At 39.2% G+C, this 21,813-nt stretch overlaps 1 protein-coding gene across 1 annotated transcript in view; it reads left to right on the top strand.

Moving 5' to 3' along the window:
• LOC101119648 (cytochrome P450 7B1) overlaps window positions 1-21,813 on the top strand; it is a 173,745-nt gene that overhangs the window by 130,899 nt on the left and 21,033 nt on the right. Inside the window, exons 2-4 of the mRNA XM_004011703.5 lie at window positions 10,211-10,347; window positions 17,850-18,437; window positions 18,905-19,111. Coding sequence (XP_004011752.1) covers window positions 10,211-10,347; window positions 17,850-18,437; window positions 18,905-19,111 — 932 coding nt within the window. The remainder of the gene's footprint in view (window positions 1-10,210; window positions 10,348-17,849; window positions 18,438-18,904; window positions 19,112-21,813) is intronic.

The raw sequence follows: 21,813 nt of genomic DNA, 5'->3' as shown, positions 1-21,813 counted from the left end.
GGCAGCACTAAACTAAAATGGAAATTAGGCAAATAAAGGAAGTATGCCAGCAAATGAGAATAAAATGTCTTTAAAAATGGTATTCTATTGAAAACTTTTAGGAAAGAGAAATTAGGAGAAAGTGGTGATTAGATTTATGTTGTAAGTGATCCCAGTAGTAATATGAAGATGATGGTGAAGACGATGAAAGCAGCTAATACTTAGTGCTTACTATCTGAAGTCATTGTCTTCAGTTCTTTTATGTGTACTAACTTATTTAAATCCCACATGAGGAAAGTACAGTAGTATTTCAGGTATACAGTAAGTAGTATTTCAGGTGTAAGTACAGTAGTATTTCAGGTATACAGTAAGCAGTATTTCAGGTTTAAGTACAGTAGTATTTCAGGTATACAGTAAGCAGTATTTTAGATGTAAGTACAGTAGTATTACAGGTGAGGAAACTGAAGCATAGATAACTAAGTTGGTCAAAGTCACCAAATTGGTGATTGTCTGCAGAAACCCAGATCTGAGCCCCAGAGTGTAGCAAGATTAATCAGGAGTCATTGTAGCAGTGAACATGGGAACAGATAAGGGCTGGACCTATGCCCTGCTTAGCCCGGGGTCAAGTTCATTTAAAAAAAAAATGGTATTCCAATATTGTGGTCATTAGGAAGCCTGCTTGAGACTCAATTAGGTTTTAAATTATAGTTTTATGAAATATGCCTTGACATTACTATTCCCTGGTGCCAACCTGGGCATTTCTTCTAGCTTAAAAAAAAAAAAGGCTCAATCATAGACTTCTCGGAGTAAAATCCTATATGGACGTGGTTTTTCTTTTTTAGCCAAAGAAGCATTTATAAATCACTCACTTGATCAAGCCATTAGTATAAATCTGCTAATGGAATCGAGTTCAGAAAGGCACACTGTACAAACAAAGCTTTGTTCAGATCACACGATTGCAGAGATGAACTGACAGTTAAAGATTCAACTGGAATATGGCTTGAAGAGTTATGCTCTGGGGTGTGAAAATACATCTAGTCATGTTAGTGTTAGTTTTGCTCTGATTCCATGCTAATAATGGAGAAATTGTTGACCATTGAGCATTGGTTGCTGTTACGTTGCCATTACATTAAATGCTTGGATCAAAAGTGCTCGAACTGTGAACATCTTTGCTACTGAGAAATCATGTCAAGTTTTTAAGTCAGTTGTCATCCTGACAGAGGCAAAACATTTCAAGAATAAAGGGTCTTGTTTCTGACCCCCCAGATCGTCCTAAAGTGGTAACAGAATTTACCAAAGAGCAAAGATTAGAATCGCTGATAGACTGAAAAGTTGCATTTTTTATCCAGGAATTTTTCATCTATTTTTTGTGAGGCAGAGGTTGTGTGAACACCAGATGCCAATCACACAGCACCAGTGGATTTGCAAGATTATCGGACTGGGGAAAAAAATGAAGGTTAAGCACAGGGTACAATGGAGATTACTTATGGTAATGAATTGTATAATTTTTCTAGACAGCGTTGGATTAATGTTCATCCTGAAAAGAGATTACAGGAGATCTGTTTCTGGCAGTAAACAAATATTAAGCAGATCATACATGTACAACATATGAATTGAAAGTCCTGAAGGACATATGATTTATCATTTACACGGGGAAAGTTAACCTGTTCTCTACTGCGCAGATGAGAGTCACTGGAGTCTTGTGAGGAGTGGAGGCAGTGTCCTCGGAGCCACGACGCTTCTTCCTCTGAGTGGAGCCTTGAAGAAGCTATCAAGGTGTCATAGCCCGACACCTGCACCTTAGTTGTGACAGGCACCACTCCCCTTCCCGTGACCATCACGGAAGCCAGCTTTGCCTGCCTCACTTGCAGGTCGCCTGGACCCTGGAGGAAGTAGCAGGGGATCCAGGTGGCACCATGCATCCATACTTTGTACACTCACAGAGTCTGATCCCCGGCGTCTACTCTTCCTTTTTGGCTTGTGGTTGGCGGTGTCAGGGAAGAGATAGAACAGGGTAGGGGGAGGGAGGTACTGAGTTCTGTGCTTGCTGAGGGTGAACCTCCACCCTCCCAGCCACCCCCCACAGTGGGAACACTGTGCTCATTTTTAGAATCAGCCTTTGAGTCCTTTGTGGAGAAGGAAATGGCAACCCACTGCAGTAGTCTTGCCTGGAGAATTTCATGGACAGAGGAGCCTGGTGGGTTACAGTCCATGGGGTCGCAAAGAGTCAGAAAGGACTGAGTGACTAACACTTGATTTATTTGTAGAGTTTTTGCCATCAGCTTCTTTTTTTTAATTAAACACATTAAGAAAAAAAATTTTTTTGGCCTCTCAACATGTGGGATCTTAGTTCTCCCCACCAGGGATGGAATCCTTGCTCACTGCAGTGGAAGCATAGAGTCCTAACCCCTTGATCCACCAGGGAAGTCCTCATCAACTGGTTTTTAGAAAATGGTGCCCTGGGCACCTGGTTTTCATGTTCACACTAAAATAGCATTTTCTTAAATTTCCAAAGCAATACACTGAGAAGGGCACACTTCTGTGGGATTCTTTCCAAAACATGTTACGACCTCAGTTTAATCATGCAAAAGCATCAGACGAGCCAAATTGAGAGATGTTCAACAAAACCAATGATGCATAATCTTCATAAGCACTGTGTTTCTGTCTTGCAAGTCAGAAGACCAGAGGACCAAATCTCTGTAATTTCACCACCCCGAAGTAGTGACCATTAACATCTTAGAGCAGACTAGACTCTGCATTTATGTGTGCTTCACCACTCAGCCGTGTCTGACTCTTTTCAGCCCTTTGGACTGTAGCCCACCAGGCTCCTCTGTCCTTGGGATTTTTCAGGCAATACTGAAGTGGGTTGCCATTTTCCTCCTTAGGAAATGGATCTTCCTGACCCAGGGATTGAACTCACATCTCCTGTGACTCCTGCATTGCAGGTGGATTCTTTACCCATTTGAGCCATCGGGAAAGCCCATCTCTGCATTTCCATTCCCATATTTTCTTTAGGAAAATATATTATTCTGTTGTGCTTGTGGTTACTTAACTGCTTTATTCACTTAAAGGTGTATTGTGAACAAATTTCTCTGAGAAGTAAGTGTGCATGGCCTCTGAGATGAATGCCTCTGTCTGTGGATAAGGACTCAGGGCTGATTCCTTTGCACCATGTCATTGCTGTCACCCTTCTTCACACTGTGGAGCCGGGGATGCCACCAACGCGAGCCACCGAGAACATTGTAGTCGGGGAGTGCGTGTGTGCTAAGTCGAGTCAGTGGTGTCTGACTCTGCAACCCCATGGACAATAACCCTCCAGGCTTCTCTGTCCATGGGATTTTTCAGGCAAGAATATTGGAGTGGTTGCCATTTTCCCTTTCCAGGGAATCTTCCCGACCCAGGGATGGAATCCACTTCTCTTATGTCTTACCTGCTTTAGCAGGCGGGTTCTTTACTAGTAGTGCCGCCTGGGAAGGTCAGGGGATGGCCCCCTGCAGTTTAGTTTCCCATTTACTTGAGCTGCAGGCATCCAGGGAAAGTTCACGATTTGCTTTGCAAAGTGCCTCCCTTTCTGGAATTGAGAGTGAGAAATTTCTTGAGCAGGTTTTCACATTCAGTGAGGAGATACGGTGGATTGTACTCAGTAACGTTCCTTCTGTACCTTTTAAGTTCTGTCCATCTAAAGGCAGGGATCTGTGTAATCAGTGCGTTTAAAGAATGACTCAGACCCCGCATATCTGCTGCAATGCCATCTTAATTTAGGGGCTGACAGCTCAAGGGGGTGGGGTGGGGCTTCCACCTAAGGCATCCCACTTATTGCCAAAGGTGAATTTGTGACTGAAGCCAGAGTCTGCCACCTTGATGTTCAAGTCAGCATCCAGGGTGGATTGTCCAGCTGCAATACTGTCTGGTGGACATTCTCTGGCAGAAATTGCCTGAGGCCTGTTTCTCTTTCGTGCTGCCATGATCCCTTGGTTGATGGAGCATCCCTCCACCAGCACACTCCACCACAAAGCAGAGTGTTTCCTCCATGTCCATCGCTTCAGATAGTTTCATGATGTTGGGGTGATCCAAGACCTTCATTATCTTGACTTTGTGGTACAGTGTCTGGAGCCCCAAGAAATTATGCTGGCTCTTGTGAATGATCTTCACAGCCACCTCTTTCTCAGTCAGGATGTGCCAAGGCCACCTCACCTTGCTGAAGGTAACCTTGTCAATAGTCATTGCCCATATGGGTCTTCTCCTCAGCAGAGATGGAGGCAAGAGGCCTCGAAGCAGATTGCCTTTGCTGTCGAGATAAGGTGCCCCCGAGGTCAGCTTAAAAATGGAGAAACACTGGGGAAAAACTGGATCCAAATCACCTCAAAAGAGAATCCCGAAAAGCCCACCTGAAAAGCTGATCTTTATAACAGAGTCAAAACACACAGCTAGACAAAAATGAAGTTGAATGGCAATTATTAACAAACTGGTATTTTTAAGTAAGAAAAGTGAATTTTTTTTAAATGGGGTAAAGAATAAAAAAGGAAAATGAGAAAAAGAAATAAAAGGAAAATGAGAAAAAAAGAATAAAGAAAAAGTGAAATAAAAAATAATAGCAAACAAAATTGCCCAAAACCCAACAATGCCAAGGAAGAAACTACCTTTGGTCAGAGTCCCTCAGGTCACTGGAAACCAGCTTCCTGAACTAAAAGATACAAAAACACTTAGTCCAGGCAGGGTCTTAAATATGGTTGGAGTCCTGTAAGAGTGGCTCCTTATTAGGTCATAGGAAGAAATGTACCTAACATGAATGAGAATCATCCACAGCCAATAGTCTCATGTTTTGGTTTCCAGAACTCTTTACTCAAAAAAAATTGGGACTTCCCCGGTGGTCCAGTGGTTAAGACTTTGCCTTCCAATGCAGTGGGTAGGGGTTCAAACTCTGGTCCAGGAACTATGTTTCCACCTGTCTTTTGGCCAGAAAACCAAAACATAAAACAGAAGCAATATTATAACAAATTTGATAAAGACTTTATAAAATGGTCCACATCCTGCCCCCTCAAAAAAGAGAGAGAATGTGGCAAATTGTGTCAGTTTACATGACCAATCCTAAAACCTAGAATTGCCTATCTTAAAAAAAAAAAAACAACTCCTTAGCTTCTTTTAAAAATGGAAACTGATAATATATTTCATGCTCAAAATTCATTATATATGTGCTTTATCTTATCGGGCAGTTTGAGGTTCACACAAAAAATGAGAGGAAATTGCAGAGTTCCCACAACCCCCTCCTGACCCACCCAACACTCTTTTTTAACATCCCTTTTATTAACATCTTGCATCAGTGTGGTACCTTTGTCACAACTGAGTCAACATTGGTTCACTACTACTAACTAAAGTCCTGAAGTTTACATGGGGATTCATTTTTTGTGTTGTCTATTATGTGGGTTTTGACCAATGTATAATGACGTGTATCTACCATCACAGTGCCATACAAAATAGTTTCACTGCCCTAAAGCTCCTGTGTTCCACCTATTCATTCTGTTCTCCTTCCCTGTTAACAGCTAGCAGCTACTAATCTAGCAGATAGCCATCGTTTTACCTTTTCCGGGTCATGTGGTTGCACGGTATGCAGCCGTTTCAGGTTGTCTCCTTCCACTTAGCGATGTGCAGTCAAAGGTTCCTCCAAGTCTTGTTAGGACAGGATAGCTATTTCCTTATATGGTAAATACCGTTCCAATACATATGGACTTATATAGAAGTTTGTCTATCCATTCACCAGTTTAAGGACACCTTTATTGCTCCCAAGGGAAAACTAACCATACTCTGTGTACCAGCTACTTTCTAATACTTTACCTCAGCCTGATGGGTGAATCTCTAAACTGCATATCTTTATTCTCGTTTTCAGGTGAAAAAACTGAGCATCTAGCTACACATAGCTAGCATATGGGATTTGCAGTCTCCTAGGATGAGTCAGATGTGCAGAAATGTAATTTTAATTCTTTATACCTGAACTCAGATTTCTGAGCCCCTGTTTCTGCTTATAGCAGAAAACACTGAATATTTCCAGTGAAAAGTGGCTCAGTCACTTCTCTTTTAAAACTTGGTCTCTTTTGTACCAGGAATAAATGAGATTTGGGATTCTCTCTTCCCCTTCCTTTCTGTTGATCTGGTGAGCCCTGTTGTACAGATGTTCATGTGGTTCATCGACGGCTTCCCGGAGGTGCCTCCTGACTAGGGTTTTGGGAGCAGTCCTCCACCTTTGCATCCCTTACTGAAGTTCCCCAGCTGATTTTAACTCACCGAGTTTCTGGAGAAAGCGAGGCATGTGGTTCTGGGCTTGCTTGGCCCCACCTGGGTGCTCCCTGAGGTTGCTCCAACACATCTTCCACGCGCTCTCTCTCAGGACCTTTCATCCACAACCCTGCGATGATGCTCCCCCTCCACAATGTCCCAAAGGGCATGTTGATTCTCTGCTTTTCAGAGCTGCAGGAACATTTTTAGGTATCTTGGTGCCACCACTGGAGCCAAAAAAGAATGGCGGAATAGAGGATCTTTCAAGAATACAGTTCTAAGAGACACAAAGAGGCAGATGACATTTTGCAAATAAGTAGTTTCCAAAATAAGTCAGGGAAGCATGAAACAGAGCAACTTCAAAAGTGCCTTGCTCAGCAGCACAGTTTGTTCAAAAGATCAGTATTATCATCAGATACTGCAATGCCCTTTAGTTGTGTAATTTCTGAAATTTAACCACCTACACAAAGAAAATATTAGTTAGGAAAAATTTAAAAAAATTACTAAGGTACTGTTCCAGATATTAGGTGACCTGATACAAATGTATTGTCTAGAAAAACTTCATCAACATGTAATTTTATTTTTTCCCTAGATTGTTGTGCATGTATCAGGCTTGCTCCCTACTTGCTTAGAAGGTTGTTTCAATACTGAGATTCCTAGCCTAGAATGATCATGGGAAAAATGGAGAAGAAAATACTTTGACACATGTAGACTGCTTTAGAAAGTGTTGGCTCTAAATGTCCAGGGGTACAATATGTGGAATGTCAAATCGTTTACCTTGTTTATTTCATGGAAGGTGTAGCATAAAGACGAACTTCATGTATCATTAGAAACCAAGTATTCTTTATTGGTCCCACTTTTAAATTTTTATGTGCTGCTTTCTCACCAAAGGGAAATGTCTTTAATGTCTTTTGTATTCTATAGCTATTTTATGTATTTAGGTTCTTTTCCACTGTTTGCTTCCAGATAAGTCTGGACCATACTGGCACTTTGCCTGAACTCTAAGATGTGTCCTACAGGTTGTAGGGAAGACCTTGTGAGCAGTGATGCTGTGGTCTCTACATAGAACTTGGGATTAATCATTGAGATTCTTTGTAAGCTTTAAGTTGTATAATTTACAGGATATGATCTTGTAGTCTCTAAAATAGTAAAGAAGATATTTGAGTGTTTATTATTTGAGTGGGGGGAAAAGAGGGATATGGACTGTAGATTTGAGGGGAGAGGTTGGTGATCCACCATCGCTTTAGGACTTGTTCCTCTTAAGCTTTGGAACTGGAGCATCCCCAATAAGCATTAAGCATCCTATCCCTTCACTCAGCAGTGAGCAGTTGGTACTTCGTTTTCAAAGTCACAGAGCATGAAAGAGACAGAGAGCCGTGTTTGCACTGTGCCAGGTGTCAACAGGCCTTTCTGGATCATGATGATGATGTCTTTCCTCCCTAAATAATTTTTACAAATATAGTGATAAAGACAGACTTCTGTTAACTGTCTTTGAAGGGTCATAAGTTGAACTAGCACTCTATTTTTTTTTCCTGAAAATATGCATAGCTGTGACATGGTATTTAATAGTTAGGACTTCCCTGTAGCTCAGACAATTAAGAACCTGCCTGCAATGCAGGAGACCAGGGTTCAATCCTTGGGTTGGAAAGTTCCTCTGGAGAAGGGAATGGCAATCCACTCCAGTATTCTTGCCTGGAGAATCCATGGACAGAGAAGCCTGGCGAGCTACAGTCCGTGGGGTTGCAAAGAGTCAGACATGACTGAGTGACTAACACATACACATTTAATAGCTTGAGGCTTATTTCTACCCAAATGAGCACAGCTGTAAGAAATGATGACCCTCTCATCTTAATAAGCAATAAAATGGCTTCCTAATGTGTTTCCCTGCTTTTGAATTTTCAGTTCATTCCTCTGGATTTCCGAGCTCCATCCTTTACCCTCTCGGAAACCCTGTGAAGAATGTACAACTTTTGACCGGATGACAAGCACAGAGGATGAAATCAGTTACATTCAATTATGATATGACAAAAAGCCTTTCAAAATCTTTGTCACAGTGCAGCATTCAAGCAACATTAAACAGAACAGAGTAAAAGTAGACCGAGGAAGAGAATTAATATTTTGACAGGAAGTTCTGTGAACTAAATGACTTGCAAATTTCAAAAGAGTCGTTGATGAATAGCTTTGGTAGTTTCTAACTTGGGGGCCTACTTTCCAATCATATGTGCAATGTCTTCTTATTGATTAATCTTTGGACTTAACTGTTAAACATTATTTTCTTGATACGCTTTTATATTTCTCAAAAAAGCAAGTCTCCACTGCTGAGCTGCATTCAAGAAAATAACAGTGAGTGAGGTGAAGAGTAAGATACACGTTTCTTTTTGGGGAGGGGGTGGTGGGTTTTTTAATCTTTTATTTATCTGTTCATTTACTTATTTATTTGGCTGCATAGGGTCTTAGTTGTGGCACATGGGATCTCCGTTGTGTCCTGTGGGATCCTTCACTGTGGTGTGTGAGCTCCAGAGTACCGTGGTCAGTAGTGGCAGCAAGCAAGCTTAGTTGCTCTGTGGCATAGGGAATCTTAGTTCCTCAACTGCGTCCCCTGTACTGCAAGGCAGATTCTTAATCACTGGACCCCCAGAGAAGCCCCTAAGACACACGTTTCTATGTTGTGTTCCCTGTCTTCCTATTCTAAGTATATGTGTTTAAACAACAGCTTGTATTTTGTAAATTACTATAAAGATAAATTTTTCAAGTTTAATTCTACCATATTGGGTTGTGGGAAAACAAAAGCTTTTGATAGGGTTAATCTAGCTACATAAAATTCCGTGCTGAGTATGATCATAATCTTGGTCTTTGATTAGATCTGAGCTTATAATATCTTGTGATTAATCAAAATGGGTTGTATTGCGTGTAGTATAAGTCATCTTCACAGATGGGATGGGGAATCATCAGAGTTCTCTTGAATATTTGTTTTAATCCCTTGTAGGATAAAATGGCTTTGGATTTTTTTTTTTTAACTTTAAATCAGATTGAGTTCACCAAATAAATGACTGAGAAGAAATTTTGAAGTCCAGTTTTGCTAGGATTATGGGTCAGAAAAGAAGAAACTTGGTTTTTAATTCACAATATTTCAATGATTCATTGAACATACTTCATATATTTTAAAAATCTAGTAAAATTTAATAAATATTCCTATTTGTTTATAGTTTGAATAAAAATCTTCATAAAATAATATAAAAAAAACCTTTCATAGGATAACATTGAGGTTTTTATTGTTTTCAACAACACAAAAGATTTTTCAAGATTAATAATTGCCCCTCTTCTAATTATTTAATTCCAGTCTAATTGACATCTGATAACAAAGAGCTTTACTTTGGCAACTAAACTACCTGACATCTAACCCCCAGAAGCACAGCAGGAGCGCTCACACACAAAATGTTTACTGAATGTGTCTGTCATTTCAGCCAATTGAATCTCGCAAGACACAATTTCTCACAAATGTTGCCCACCAAAAACTGTAAATTGAACTGTCTGCCCCAGAGCCACACACATGAAGGGGCTCAATAAATACATGTCTAAGATTATATAAGAATCACTGAATAAAGGGCTTCCCAAGTGGCACTAGTGGTAAAGAACCCGCCTGCCAATGCAGGAGACATAAGAGACAGGTTCTATCCATGGATTGGGAAGATCCCCAGGAGGAAGAAATGGCAAGCCACTCCAGTGGTCTTACCTGGAGAATCCCATGGACAGAGGAGCCTGGAGAGTTCCAGTCCATAGGGTTGCAAAGCATTGGACATGACTGAAGTGACTTAGCATTCACTGAATAAAAGAATTGGAAAAATAAAAAAGCTGTGAAGTTCTTCCAGTCTACTTCTAGACTGGATAAATGACCCACAGGTGTTAAAATAAGAATGATTTAATTTTTTCCTTTCTTTTCTTTCTTCTTTTTTCCCTATAGGAGACGTGGTGAGCCTCCATTGATAAAAGGCTGGCTTCCTTACTTTGGACAAGCCCTGAAATTACAAAAAGATCCTCTGGGTTTCATGACTACTCTTCAAAAGCAGTATGGCGACATTTTCACTCTTCTCCTTGGAGGTAAATGACATTTCTTTTAAGTTCCTTACTTACAATTTCTCACCTATTCTTTAATGTTGTTATATTTTTCTCTAGGCAAAATTGGATTATTTGTATAGTATTGTACTTGTAGAGCAATACAAAAGAAAACTGTTGCTTTCGAGTGTAGTAATCCTAACGTTAAAAACAAATTATAGAGTTATCTTGAGAGTGCCTGGGGAATCCCACTCTCCTATTGTCACATGTTACTGGGTTTGGTTTAGCTTGCCTTTAAGCATTGTTTGTTTAAAAGCCAGAATGCATTGAACAGACTTGGTTTTATGGAGCAGTGTTAGGTTTAGAGAAAATTGATCAGACAATACAGACAGTTCCCATATATGCCCTCTTCTCCCTGGTCGTAACACCCCCTGTTCTGAACATCTTATGCTAATGTGGCACACTTGTGCTAACTGATGTGCCAGTGTGGATACATCACCAAGTCTGTGGTTTGCTCTGCAGTCCGCTCCTTGAGTTGTCCAGTTCCTTGGGTTTATCCTGTTCCTTTGTGGGTCCTGTTCCAAAATGCCTCATGCCATGTATCCGGCATTATGGTGTCACAAGAGTAGTTTCATTGGCCTGAAAAATCCCCCGCATTTCCCCTGTTCACTTCTCGCCCCTTTCCCCTGAGCCCCAAGCACCCACAGATCAGGATACACCTTTTAAGATTATTTATTTATTTGGCTGTGCTGGGTCTTCGTTGCTGCATGGGCTTTTCCCTAGCTGTGGCGAGTGGGAACTGTTCTCTAATTGCGGTGTGCGGCCTTCTCACTGCAGTGGCTTCTCTTGTTGAGGATCACAGGCTCTAGGCCATGCGGGCTTCAGTAGTAGTGGCTCCTGGGCTCAAGAGCACAGGCTCAGTAGTTGTGGTGTACGGACTCAGCTGTCCTGCAGCAGGTGGGGGTCTTCCTAGACCAGGGATCAAACCTGCGTCTCCTGCATTGGCAGGCAGATTCTTTACCACTGAGCCACCAGGGAAGCCCACATTTTGGGGGCAGGGGGGCGGCACGTCATGTGGCATGCAGAACTTCCCTGACCAGAGATTGAACCCATGCCTCTTGCCCTGGAAGCAGGGAGTTTTAACCACTGGACCACCAGGGAAGCCCAGAAAATATTTTTAACTTAAAAATATTTTTTATGATTCTAACTTCAAGAAGATGTTTCCAAAACAAGAAAAAATATACACAGCAGGATCACTACATAGTCCAACATCATGGTGCTGATGGGAAAAGCTGGAATGTTCTCAAATCATCTTCCTTTAAGGCCCAAGCTCTCCTGCTGTGTTAGACATCTCTGGGTGCATAACAAACCTCCCCCAGATGTAATGCCTTGAAACAACAACTGGTCTTGCCCAGGTCACTTGTATGGCTTGAGCCATTTGACTGGGGCTAAATGTCCCAAGATGACCTCATCACATGCCAATTAGGACCTCCTTGTCGTCATGATGCTTCATCCTCAAGATGATGTCCTTATGTGGCAGCTGATATTTCAAGAGGATTAGAGGAAAGCTGCAAGGCTTCTCGAGGCCTGGGCTCAGATGTCATAGAACCTTGCTTCCACCACATTCTGTTAGTGTGAGCAGGTCTCAGGCCAACCCAGATTCAAGGCTAAGAAAAGAACCTCCACGTCTTCCTGGGCAGAGTGGCAGAGTTGCAAAGGAGCACATATAGAAAGAGCGAAGAAATTTATGGTAGCATGTTTGCTCACAGTCTTCCACATCGGCTTATCACCTGGGCTGGCCATTCCTTTTCTTGCTTTTGTCTCCCGTGTATGTCTGGGAGGCTGATCTTTAACACTAGATTGTCTGCACTCCTCTGCCCTCCTACTTCTGGCTGAGTGTGCAGATAGGAGCTCTGTTCTAGCTCTCTATCACTGGGCTCTGATAACTTGCAGTTTCTTTCCCAAGAAAATTGAAGACAACAGGTATGATCTCACTCAGATCCCCACATACCTATCAAATGCACTGGTGTTTTGCAGTGATCCTTACCACCTCCCCATGTTATGTCTGATGCCTCTTCTCAAATCACTCTTAGTATTTCTTTTGTCATACCATTTAATAAACTGTGACTTTATTGTTAACTCACAGTATCTATTTCCCTTCATTATTATCTGACTCCTCTCCTGCCCACATTTAGTTCACAGCTCAGAAAAGATTGATTCACAATAAATATTTAATGAGGAAATTCTCAGTACCTTAGAGCTGATGAAATACTGTAACACATATAAAGGCCATAGTTGGGGCTTCTAGCCTAAGTGAACTATTCATTTCATATTACATGTCTTCACTTAGAAAAAGTAATTCTTGGGGAGGGATAAATTAGGAGTTTGGGATTAACATATACATACCTCTATATATAGGGCTCCCTGATGGCTCAGACAGTAAAGAATCAGCCTGCAAGGCAGGAGACCCAGGTTCAATCCCTGGGTCTGGAAGATCCCCTGGAGAAGGGAATAATGCGATTCACTCCAGTATTCTTGCCTGGAAAATTCCATGGACAGAGGAGTCTGCCAGGCTACAGTCCACGGGATTGCAAAGAGCTGGACATGACTTGGCTTCATAATACAAAACTATATTCTTCACTTAAAAAAATAATTCTTGGGGAAGGATAAATTAGGAGTTTGGGATTTGCATATACACACTACTATATATAAAATAGATAATCCACAGGGATCTTCTGTATAGCACAGGGAACTAAGTCTAAGTAAGAATGGATGTATGTATAACTGAATCTCTTAAATGCACACCTGAAGCTAACACAACATTGTAAATTAACTATACTCCAATATAAAACAAAAATTAAATTTTAAAAAGTCACTTTTAACTTTAAAAAGTAAACCTTATATTCTAATGAGTAGATACAACAAATTATTGACATTTTCAGTTTTCCTTTCTAATACATTCTACAAAAATAACCTCAGATGATTAAGCAGAAACTTTAAGGCAGATTAGAATAATTTCATTCACTTTTCAGAAAATAACAAATTTCTGCTGACACTGGATTTCTTCATCTTAATTTCTAATATCTATTGACCATAGTTATGTTTTTAAACTCCACAGTAGACAACCAGAGTTGAATACATACTGCTACTTCCCTTTGGCTTCTTCCTAGAGTTTGAATAAATCCCTGTCACGAAATCCTTTTCATGTACGTGCTTCTAATGATCAGTTGGCAAAATAGCTCATTTGGAAAATGTTAAACGGGAAACAGTGTCTCCCACCTTTGTCCCATGATGTGATTTCCCTGAGTATATGTTCTCTCATGATGAGCGAATGATTGTCATCCCCAAAAGTCTCAAGGGACACGAATGTCATCTTAATAAAGAAATTAAAAGGTACATCTTTTCATGGGAAACCACGTAAATTCGTGACCTGTCGCAGAAAATAGTTCTCTAATTGGTTTTGTGTGGTGGTGCAGCGGAATCGTTTTCCCTAGATGTCACCGCAGCGAAGCACCACTGTACATCATTGTCAACAGCTAGCGAAATCTCCCTAATAAGAGCGGGAGGATAATGTGGTCATCCTTACCAAATAAAAATTTGGCTCATAGTCCACTCTTCCAATGAATATTTTCAGCTGGAGATTTTAAAATGGAGAGCCAGGTATATGTGGAGATTAAAAGGTGATAGTAATGGAAAATTTCTATAAAATTGTAGTTTATCTCTTATTTATTGAATAGACATTTCTATTCCAAATAGTCAAATGGTTGTTCTGAATTCCCTTGGAGGTCTTCCTGTGCAGCACCAAATATCTGAGATGAAAACATCAAAATTCAAGTTATAATGGTCCAGATGTCAAACTTCTTGTGTAGAAGACATCAGAGTGAATGACTTTTTTTTTTTTAACATTTAGTGACATACTTATTATGTTGCTTCACCTTCCTAAAAGAAGTAATTTTGCAGGAAGTGAAACGGCTCTTAGGTTAGTAACAGATCATGTGCAGGTTATTCAGGAATGATGGAGTTAATATGTTTATGTTGAGCCAGTTCCTAAAAAAGGAAGACAATGAAATGTTTGGTAAAGAATATATTAAAAAATGTGACCCCATTTCAAATTTACTGCTCAAAAGGATGATTTTGTATATATATATATATATATACACACACACATATATATTGTTTTGCAGAAGTGAGCCTCATTTTGACATTTATTCTTTGAAATTCTTTAAATCAATATTTTACATCAACTGCTGATAGCTTTCCTTTCTCTTTTGAAAACATGGCAAAAGATATTGTTTCTATCTTGTGATCTTTGTGAACTAGATGAGTTGCCTATTGACACTCGGCATTCACTTACATAAAAGCACACTGGAACAAAAGTTAATTTTGCTCCAAGAATCCATGGCCTTCAGAATAACTTTTCAAATTTCCTTTGTTAAGAAATTTTAATTCATTTTATGAATGTATATGTGTTTTCCTAACTGTCTGATTAAAGATTACAAAGAAACTCTGGTTTTGCATCTCACATTAGCAGATGGTGGACAGATGGTTTAAATTAATATTAATTTTGGAAAACTTAGCTTAAATTGTTTATACTGAAGATTAAAAGTTGGAAAGCCAGCTAGCATCTCCAGTGTTATTAGTACTTCCAAACCCACTTGAAAATTAAAATCCAGAGAATCAAAATGTCTTACTCAGCAGTCCACATCGTATTTGGATAAGAGAGTCAGTAAAGCATAATGCCTTGATATTGAAGAAAATCAGAATAAGAACTGAGAAAAAAATACAGATCCTGGAGTGTAAAGAGCCTTGGAAAGAGTGAGAATTTTATCTACAAATAAATTGCATTAAACTGATCAGTAATTTTTTAAAAAAGAACCTATGTGACCACTGCCTATTAAAAAATAAGCAGTTATTAAAAATCAATTATACTTGGTTGCTAAATCAGACAGTTTTCCACATTTAGCTTTTACTGTTTTTATTTGATATTAACCTCATAAGTTCTTCCCATTTCCTCACCCTCAAGGTGAGATAGAGAAGGGGAGAGGGAATACATGTGTATTCATGATGAATTATAGATAAAAATCTCTGAAGTACATGAAGCTTCTACTCCAATAAGTCAGTGACTAGTGGCTTCTACTGCCATGACTGAATACAGTTTTGTCTTTCTGCTTAGATTTTGATGAATACAGACAATTGGTAACAAAAAATTCCAACTATTCTCTAAAATTATGTTTTACAAACTGAGCCTTTTATGCATTCTCTGAATTTTAGTGACGAATTTAAAATAAATCTGTAAAGGTATGTAGCAAAATCCTTTCATTTAGTGAAAAGAGAAAAGTATGAATCACCACCTGTGAAAATACACAGCCATGCCTAAAATTATATCTTTTGCAACATAAGAGAATTGACTCTTTTTTTTCAATTATTTGTCAGGCAGATGCTGGTAATTTTATTTAATTAAGCTGCTATGGTAAAGCAGGTGTCATAAAATATGCCCAAATCCAGTTGAGTCAGTTTTGCTCTCCTGGGGGGTTGGGAATCCAGTTTATTTTGTAGATATAACTTTGGGATCTGATCAGAATGAGTAGTCACTCGAGTTTTACCCTCATTCCTGAACTGGCCCACCTTATTAACTAAATCAAGGGGAAATAGAGTGAGTACAATTCAAGTCATATAATTTATTTTTAGGGAAAAAGTTGTAGCACATGTATATTTATGTACACTAAAACTTTAAATTATGCCTTAAGACTGAAAAGCAAAAAAATGTATCCTATTTCTAGGATTAGGTGGAAAATTATTCAAAACTTTGTCATAAAACTTGTCCCAAATTGAATTTAATTTCTGTGATGCTGTTTGAGTTATGAGAAATAATGAGTTGTTCATCTAAGAACGGTTCACACACACACACAAACACAGAAATGATGACATGAAGAGCTGAGCATAGATGACCTGACAGTTTCATGTCCAATTATTTATCGTTTTCTAGAAGACAGTAACATAAGCATTACAGTTTGTAGGATCAATTAAATTTCATGTGTGTTCTTGGAAAGGAAGGCTTATTAAAGCTAATATCGAGTATTGAATGCATATGACTTCTCATTAGCAAGAGTCTTGAAGCAACCTTTGAGTGAGAAGGAAAGAGAAGAGTGCCAGGAAAAGCACAGTGTGGGGACTGTTTTCTTACCTAGCTCTGCCACTAAAAAATGGCAACACAATCCTGGCCTTTAGCTTCTCCTGACTTTCTTTCACTGGTAAATGCCCGGGGTGATGGCGGGGGCAGGTTGCACCCAGGAATCTCCAGGGTCCCTGCCAGTTTTGAGAGCTAGACCGCAGTGTGAGTGCGTGCCTTAGTGGTGCTGCTGGCGTTGCAGTGCAGTCACTTAGCCGTGTCCAGCGCTTTGCGACCCCATGGACTGCAGCACACCAGGCTTCCCTGTCCTTCTATCTCCCGGAGTTTGCTCAGACTCATAGCCATCGAGTCAATGATGCCATCCAACCATCTTACCCTCTGTCACCCTCTTTTCCTCCTGCCCTCAGTCTTTCCCAGCCTCAGGGTCTTTTCGAATGAGGCAGCTCTTTTGCATCAGACGGCCAGGTTCCTTAGTGTGCCTTCTTATAAGAACCACTTGAAAGACTTGTAGGTCCCATATCGGAGCCATCTGTTCTTTTAACCAGCACCTGAACTTTGGACCAATATATGGAAAATGCCAAATGTCACCTCCTGAAAGAACGCTTGTTGATCACTCCAGGCAGACAGAAGCGGATTCCACCCTTGCTGCTGCTCTTCGTTGTGTCCCCGCCTCTGCTCCCTTACTGTCCATAATGATGCAGGGGTTCCTTTACATCTCTATCTTAAGAGGAAAGAGAGTCAACCAAGTACCTGGATGTCAATAAATGTCAAGTAAATTCATGAAAGCTTGAATGGATGGGTTCTAGTTTTGGAATCTTCTTTGGATCACAGATCAGTATGATACTTTAGCCATGTTAGTGAATCTCCCTGACCTACTATACTCTCATCTATAAAAATGAAAACATTGGTATTTGTGACTTGTTCGTGTTGAATTAGATGTTCATTTGTGAGTACTTGCTTCACACCAAATCTTCATTTCAGTTAAAATAATTGTATTTAATCAAAGCTAAGATAATATACTTTACCAATTTGAATTGTTTGTTTTCTGATTCTATTATTGAGGAAAAATATGAGAAATGTTTAAGTAATGAATGTTGAGACTATTTAAAAGATAACTTAAATATCTTGGTAGTTCATTAAAATAAAAATATGAAGAATAAGCTATCTTTTTGAAAGTTATTAAGAATTTCAGAATATTTAACTTCAAACTTCTAGGCTTCTCCTACTATCTTCCATTTTAAAAGGAAACATGTAGTGGAATTTTGAATCAAATAGATTTTTATTGTACTTTGCATCTTTTGAGATATGAGTTATTAAGGTCTTTCTAATTTTGAGTAGGATATTCTCAAATTTCAGATATCTTGTTTTCTTTTGTTGTATGGCCACATGAATTCATATTCTCATTTATTTCTTTTAGGAAAGTATATAACATTTATCCTGGATCCTTTCCACTACACATCAGTGGCAAAAAATCAAAAATTAAGCTTTCAAATATTTACTAATAAATTCTTAAAGAGAGTATTTTCTATCAAAAAGATGATAACAGATTCTGACCTCATCGACGAGATTCATAGTACCTATCAATTTTTACAAGGGAAGCATTTGGACATACTGATGGAAAGCACAATGCAGAATCTGAAACAAGTTTTTGAACCCCAACTTTTAAAAACCACAAGCTGGAGCACGGAATATTTGTTGCCATTCTGCAACTCAGTGATATTCGAAATGACATTTGCAACCATATATGGAAATGTTCTTGCTGATGATAAGAAAACATTTATTACTGAGTTAAAAGATGATTTTTCAAAATTTGATGAAAAATTCACACATTTAGCATCAGGCATACCCATTGAGCTTCTAGGAAACCTCAAGTCTGTTCGAACTAAACTTATAAAAGACTTGACAGTAGAAAGCTTAGCTAAGTTACAAGGACTATCTGAAGTTGTTCAAAGAAGGAATGATATCCTGGAGAAATACTATATGCCCAAGGACACTGAAATAGGAGGTAAGAAACTTCTGAATGATAACTTGTCTAAAATAAAATAATTTACAATAGACCTTTGAAATAAAAAGACAAAATGGCGACCTTGAGAATTTTTATGCTCTTTCTAATTGGCTAATGATAAAATGTTTTACTCTGAAACAACCCTTTGTGATAATTGATTTTTTTTTTTTTTTTTTTTGCTGAGATGGTAATGCAAGATACTTAATGGTGATAATGAGAAAGAGTATAACTAAGCTGCATTTACTCCCCTTATCTCGTCTCCCTCCTCCCCTCCCCCACCACACACACATTACATTTTAAACTATTCTCATTAAGCAGAAAATTAGACTTCAGAAGCCTATTGGTCCTCATTAGCATGCACTGATCCTTGGCTGGGTCTGTGTCCTAACATCTTTTAATTAGCACACTGCAAATCTAATCAGTGTAATAAATGCTATTAATCTTCCTTTTCACTTATTTTCTCCCAGCACATCATTTAGGCTTGCTCTGGGCCTCTGTGACAAACACTGTTCCAACCATGTTCTGGGCAATGTATTACCTTCTACGGCACCCGAAAGCTATGGCCGTGCTGCGTGACGAAATTGACCATTTGCTGCAGTCAACAGGTCAAAAGAAAGGGCCCGGATTTTCCATCTACCTCACCAGAGAACAATTGGACAGCCTGGTCTACCTTGGTAATTTATTTTTATCTGTTATGAAGAAAAGAAGGTACCTCTCTGCAAACTCAGTTTATCACTCAAAGCTGTTTACCAAGAGGTGGAGGACACAGCTGCCTAATTGACATAATAACACCCATTTACATCAATTATAAATTATGTAGTTTATAGCTGTAGATGCTCTCATTGCATGTAAACATTAAGGCCTAGGTAATTAACTATGTAAGGTATGCAAAAGGCTAAACCAAAGCTTTGCAATTATTTGAAAAAAAAAAAAAAGTTTATGCCTATTAAGTCATTTGATTCTGAGCATCTGTTGGTGTGCTAATGCTTTCCAAACACTGCAGTAGTATCTTAACAAGAAAGGTATTTGGGATTGAAAAAGAAAGTATTTCAAACAGGCAGCTTCTGTGTAAAACATACTTACTTTTCCCTAAAATGGTGTCTTTTTTAGGCAGAGATTAGGATGTCATATACAGCTTACAGTGTATGATTCTCCAAAACTTAGTAAGTGATTTTCCCTGGAAATTCACGATTTAAACATACTTGGGGAAGAAAAAAAAAATGAAGGAAGAAAAGGAGGGAGTGAAGGAGGAAAAAGAGCAGGCTACAACTACAGATTACTTCATATGAAATGTCCATGTTTTATAAAAGAGTCACTGATTCATGAGATATGTGTGGTCACCCTTTCAGATATGTTTGAAGTCAGAAGTGACTAAGTTGCTTTTAAACATCTGTGTAGGTTTGTATGCCAGTAACAATGAGCATTTGATGACAGTGGATTCTCCTTTCCCAGTTTTGATAAGATGACTGTCATCATGTGAATAAATTTTAATTCCCAAAGTTAAATTCCTCATCAGCAAATTATTCTGTTTTTGTTTTTTTTTTTTTCCTGTATTGACCTTTCTTCCTGTAGCTTTCTTTACACTCTATTCCAGGTCCCTTTGGACAAAGATGTTTGTTGTTTCACTCCTTTGACAATGTAACAATTATTTTAGCCTACATTAGTCTACATTTTTTTTCATATTTTAAAAAATATGTTCCAGGTTCTTTGATGGGAACTTCTGAGAGTAGAGGCCCTACAGGTCTTGATCAGTGTTGATCATCAGTTGACATTAAAAAGACTGGTCCAAGTGTTTGAGAGATTGTTCCTCCTGGTTAGGATAAGGCCCATCAGAGGCAATCGCAGGAAGCTTGCCTTGTAGTGACAGTTGGCTAGCTTATTCAGTCATGCTGTTTTTAGCATACATTATCAAAGTAATTTTATATTTGCTTGGAGAAGGAAAATAACCCCAGCATTATTAAAATATGAACATTATTATATTTTTCTTTTTCAGAATTACTGGGGACCAAATGCACAAATGGGGCTTCCCTGGTAGCTTAGATGGTTAAGTATTTGCCTGCAACGCAGGAGAGCTGGGTTTGATCCTTGGGTCAGGAACGCCACCTGGAAATGGGAATGGCTACCCACTCCAGTATTCTTGCCTGGAGAATCCCATGGACAGAGGAGCCTGGTGGCTATAGTCCATGGGGTCACAAAGAATCAGACCTGACTGAGCGGCTAACACCCTTCCTTCAAATGCACAAAATTTACATCAAGTTCTGGGTAGTTGCTTTCACATGGATCTACAGTATTTTCTGGGTAGATTTATGGCTCGTATGAAGATCAAGTTTGCATTTCCCATAAATTCAAGTAATTTATATTGCATTTTATGAAGCAGATGATATATACCGGGAAATAAAGCAAATAAACTTTAAGGAATATGTGTTTGTATCCAGTACAATTTAGTTGAAATTCATCAGCTCTCTTTTTACTCTCAACTTCTCACTATTCAAAGAAAAGATTATTTTAAAATTGTGCTATTAGAGCTGACAGGGCTTTCCAGGTGACTCAGTGGTAAAGAATCCGCCTTCCAATGCAGGAAATGTGGGTTTGATACCTGGGTCAGGAAGATCCCCTGGAGGAGGAAATGGTAACCCACTCCATTATCCTTGCCTGGAAAACAGCATGGACAGAGGAGCATGGTAGTCTGTAGTCTATGGGATCCCAAACAGTTGGAAATGACTTAGCGACTGAACAACAACAACATTAGAGCAGGCAAGTTTAAATTTATTTGAGCAGAAGAAACGTCAAGTTCCAGAGCCATAACTGGGGCCACTAAAGTCCATCACTAGAGTAGAGACCTCATCATTCACTTATCATCAATGAATGGACCACCACCAACCCCAAATGCCTGGAGATCCACCTGAGTACAGGCAGCACCTTCAGCGATCCAGAAGGTTGACTTTGTTCATCACAGCCTCAGGTACCAGCAGAGGCCAGTGTTGCTCATTACTAGAACTGAATCTTCTAGAAAATCGGGTCCATTTTTTTTCTTTTTCCAGGTGACAGTTTAATGCAGATTGAAGCAATTTCTTTAATATGAACAGTCCCAGAACAGATGACCTCTGCATCTAGTCATAACTGTATCATGGGTAGCTCTATCAGAAGGGTATGAACTATAAGCTGAAAGGCAAGATTTACAGAATTAACTATTTACAGTGCACTTCATGGACTGAGTGTATGTGCATCTCATCTCCTTAAGAAAAGAGTTTTATGTATTCTAAATATAATTTCTTTAAAGATAGATATCTTGAATTTTGATTATTGTAAGAAAGAGGATCACAAGGATGAAAGGAATGCTAATTTAGTTTTAAACCAGGAAGGAAAATTTTTATAT

This window comes from Ovis aries, chromosome 9 (assembly GCF_016772045.2).
Source record: "Ovis aries strain OAR_USU_Benz2616 breed Rambouillet chromosome 9, ARS-UI_Ramb_v3.0, whole genome shotgun sequence".
NCBI lineage: Eukaryota > Metazoa > Chordata > Mammalia > Artiodactyla > Bovidae > Ovis > Ovis aries.
This window is presented reverse-complemented; position numbering and strand designations above follow the sequence as displayed.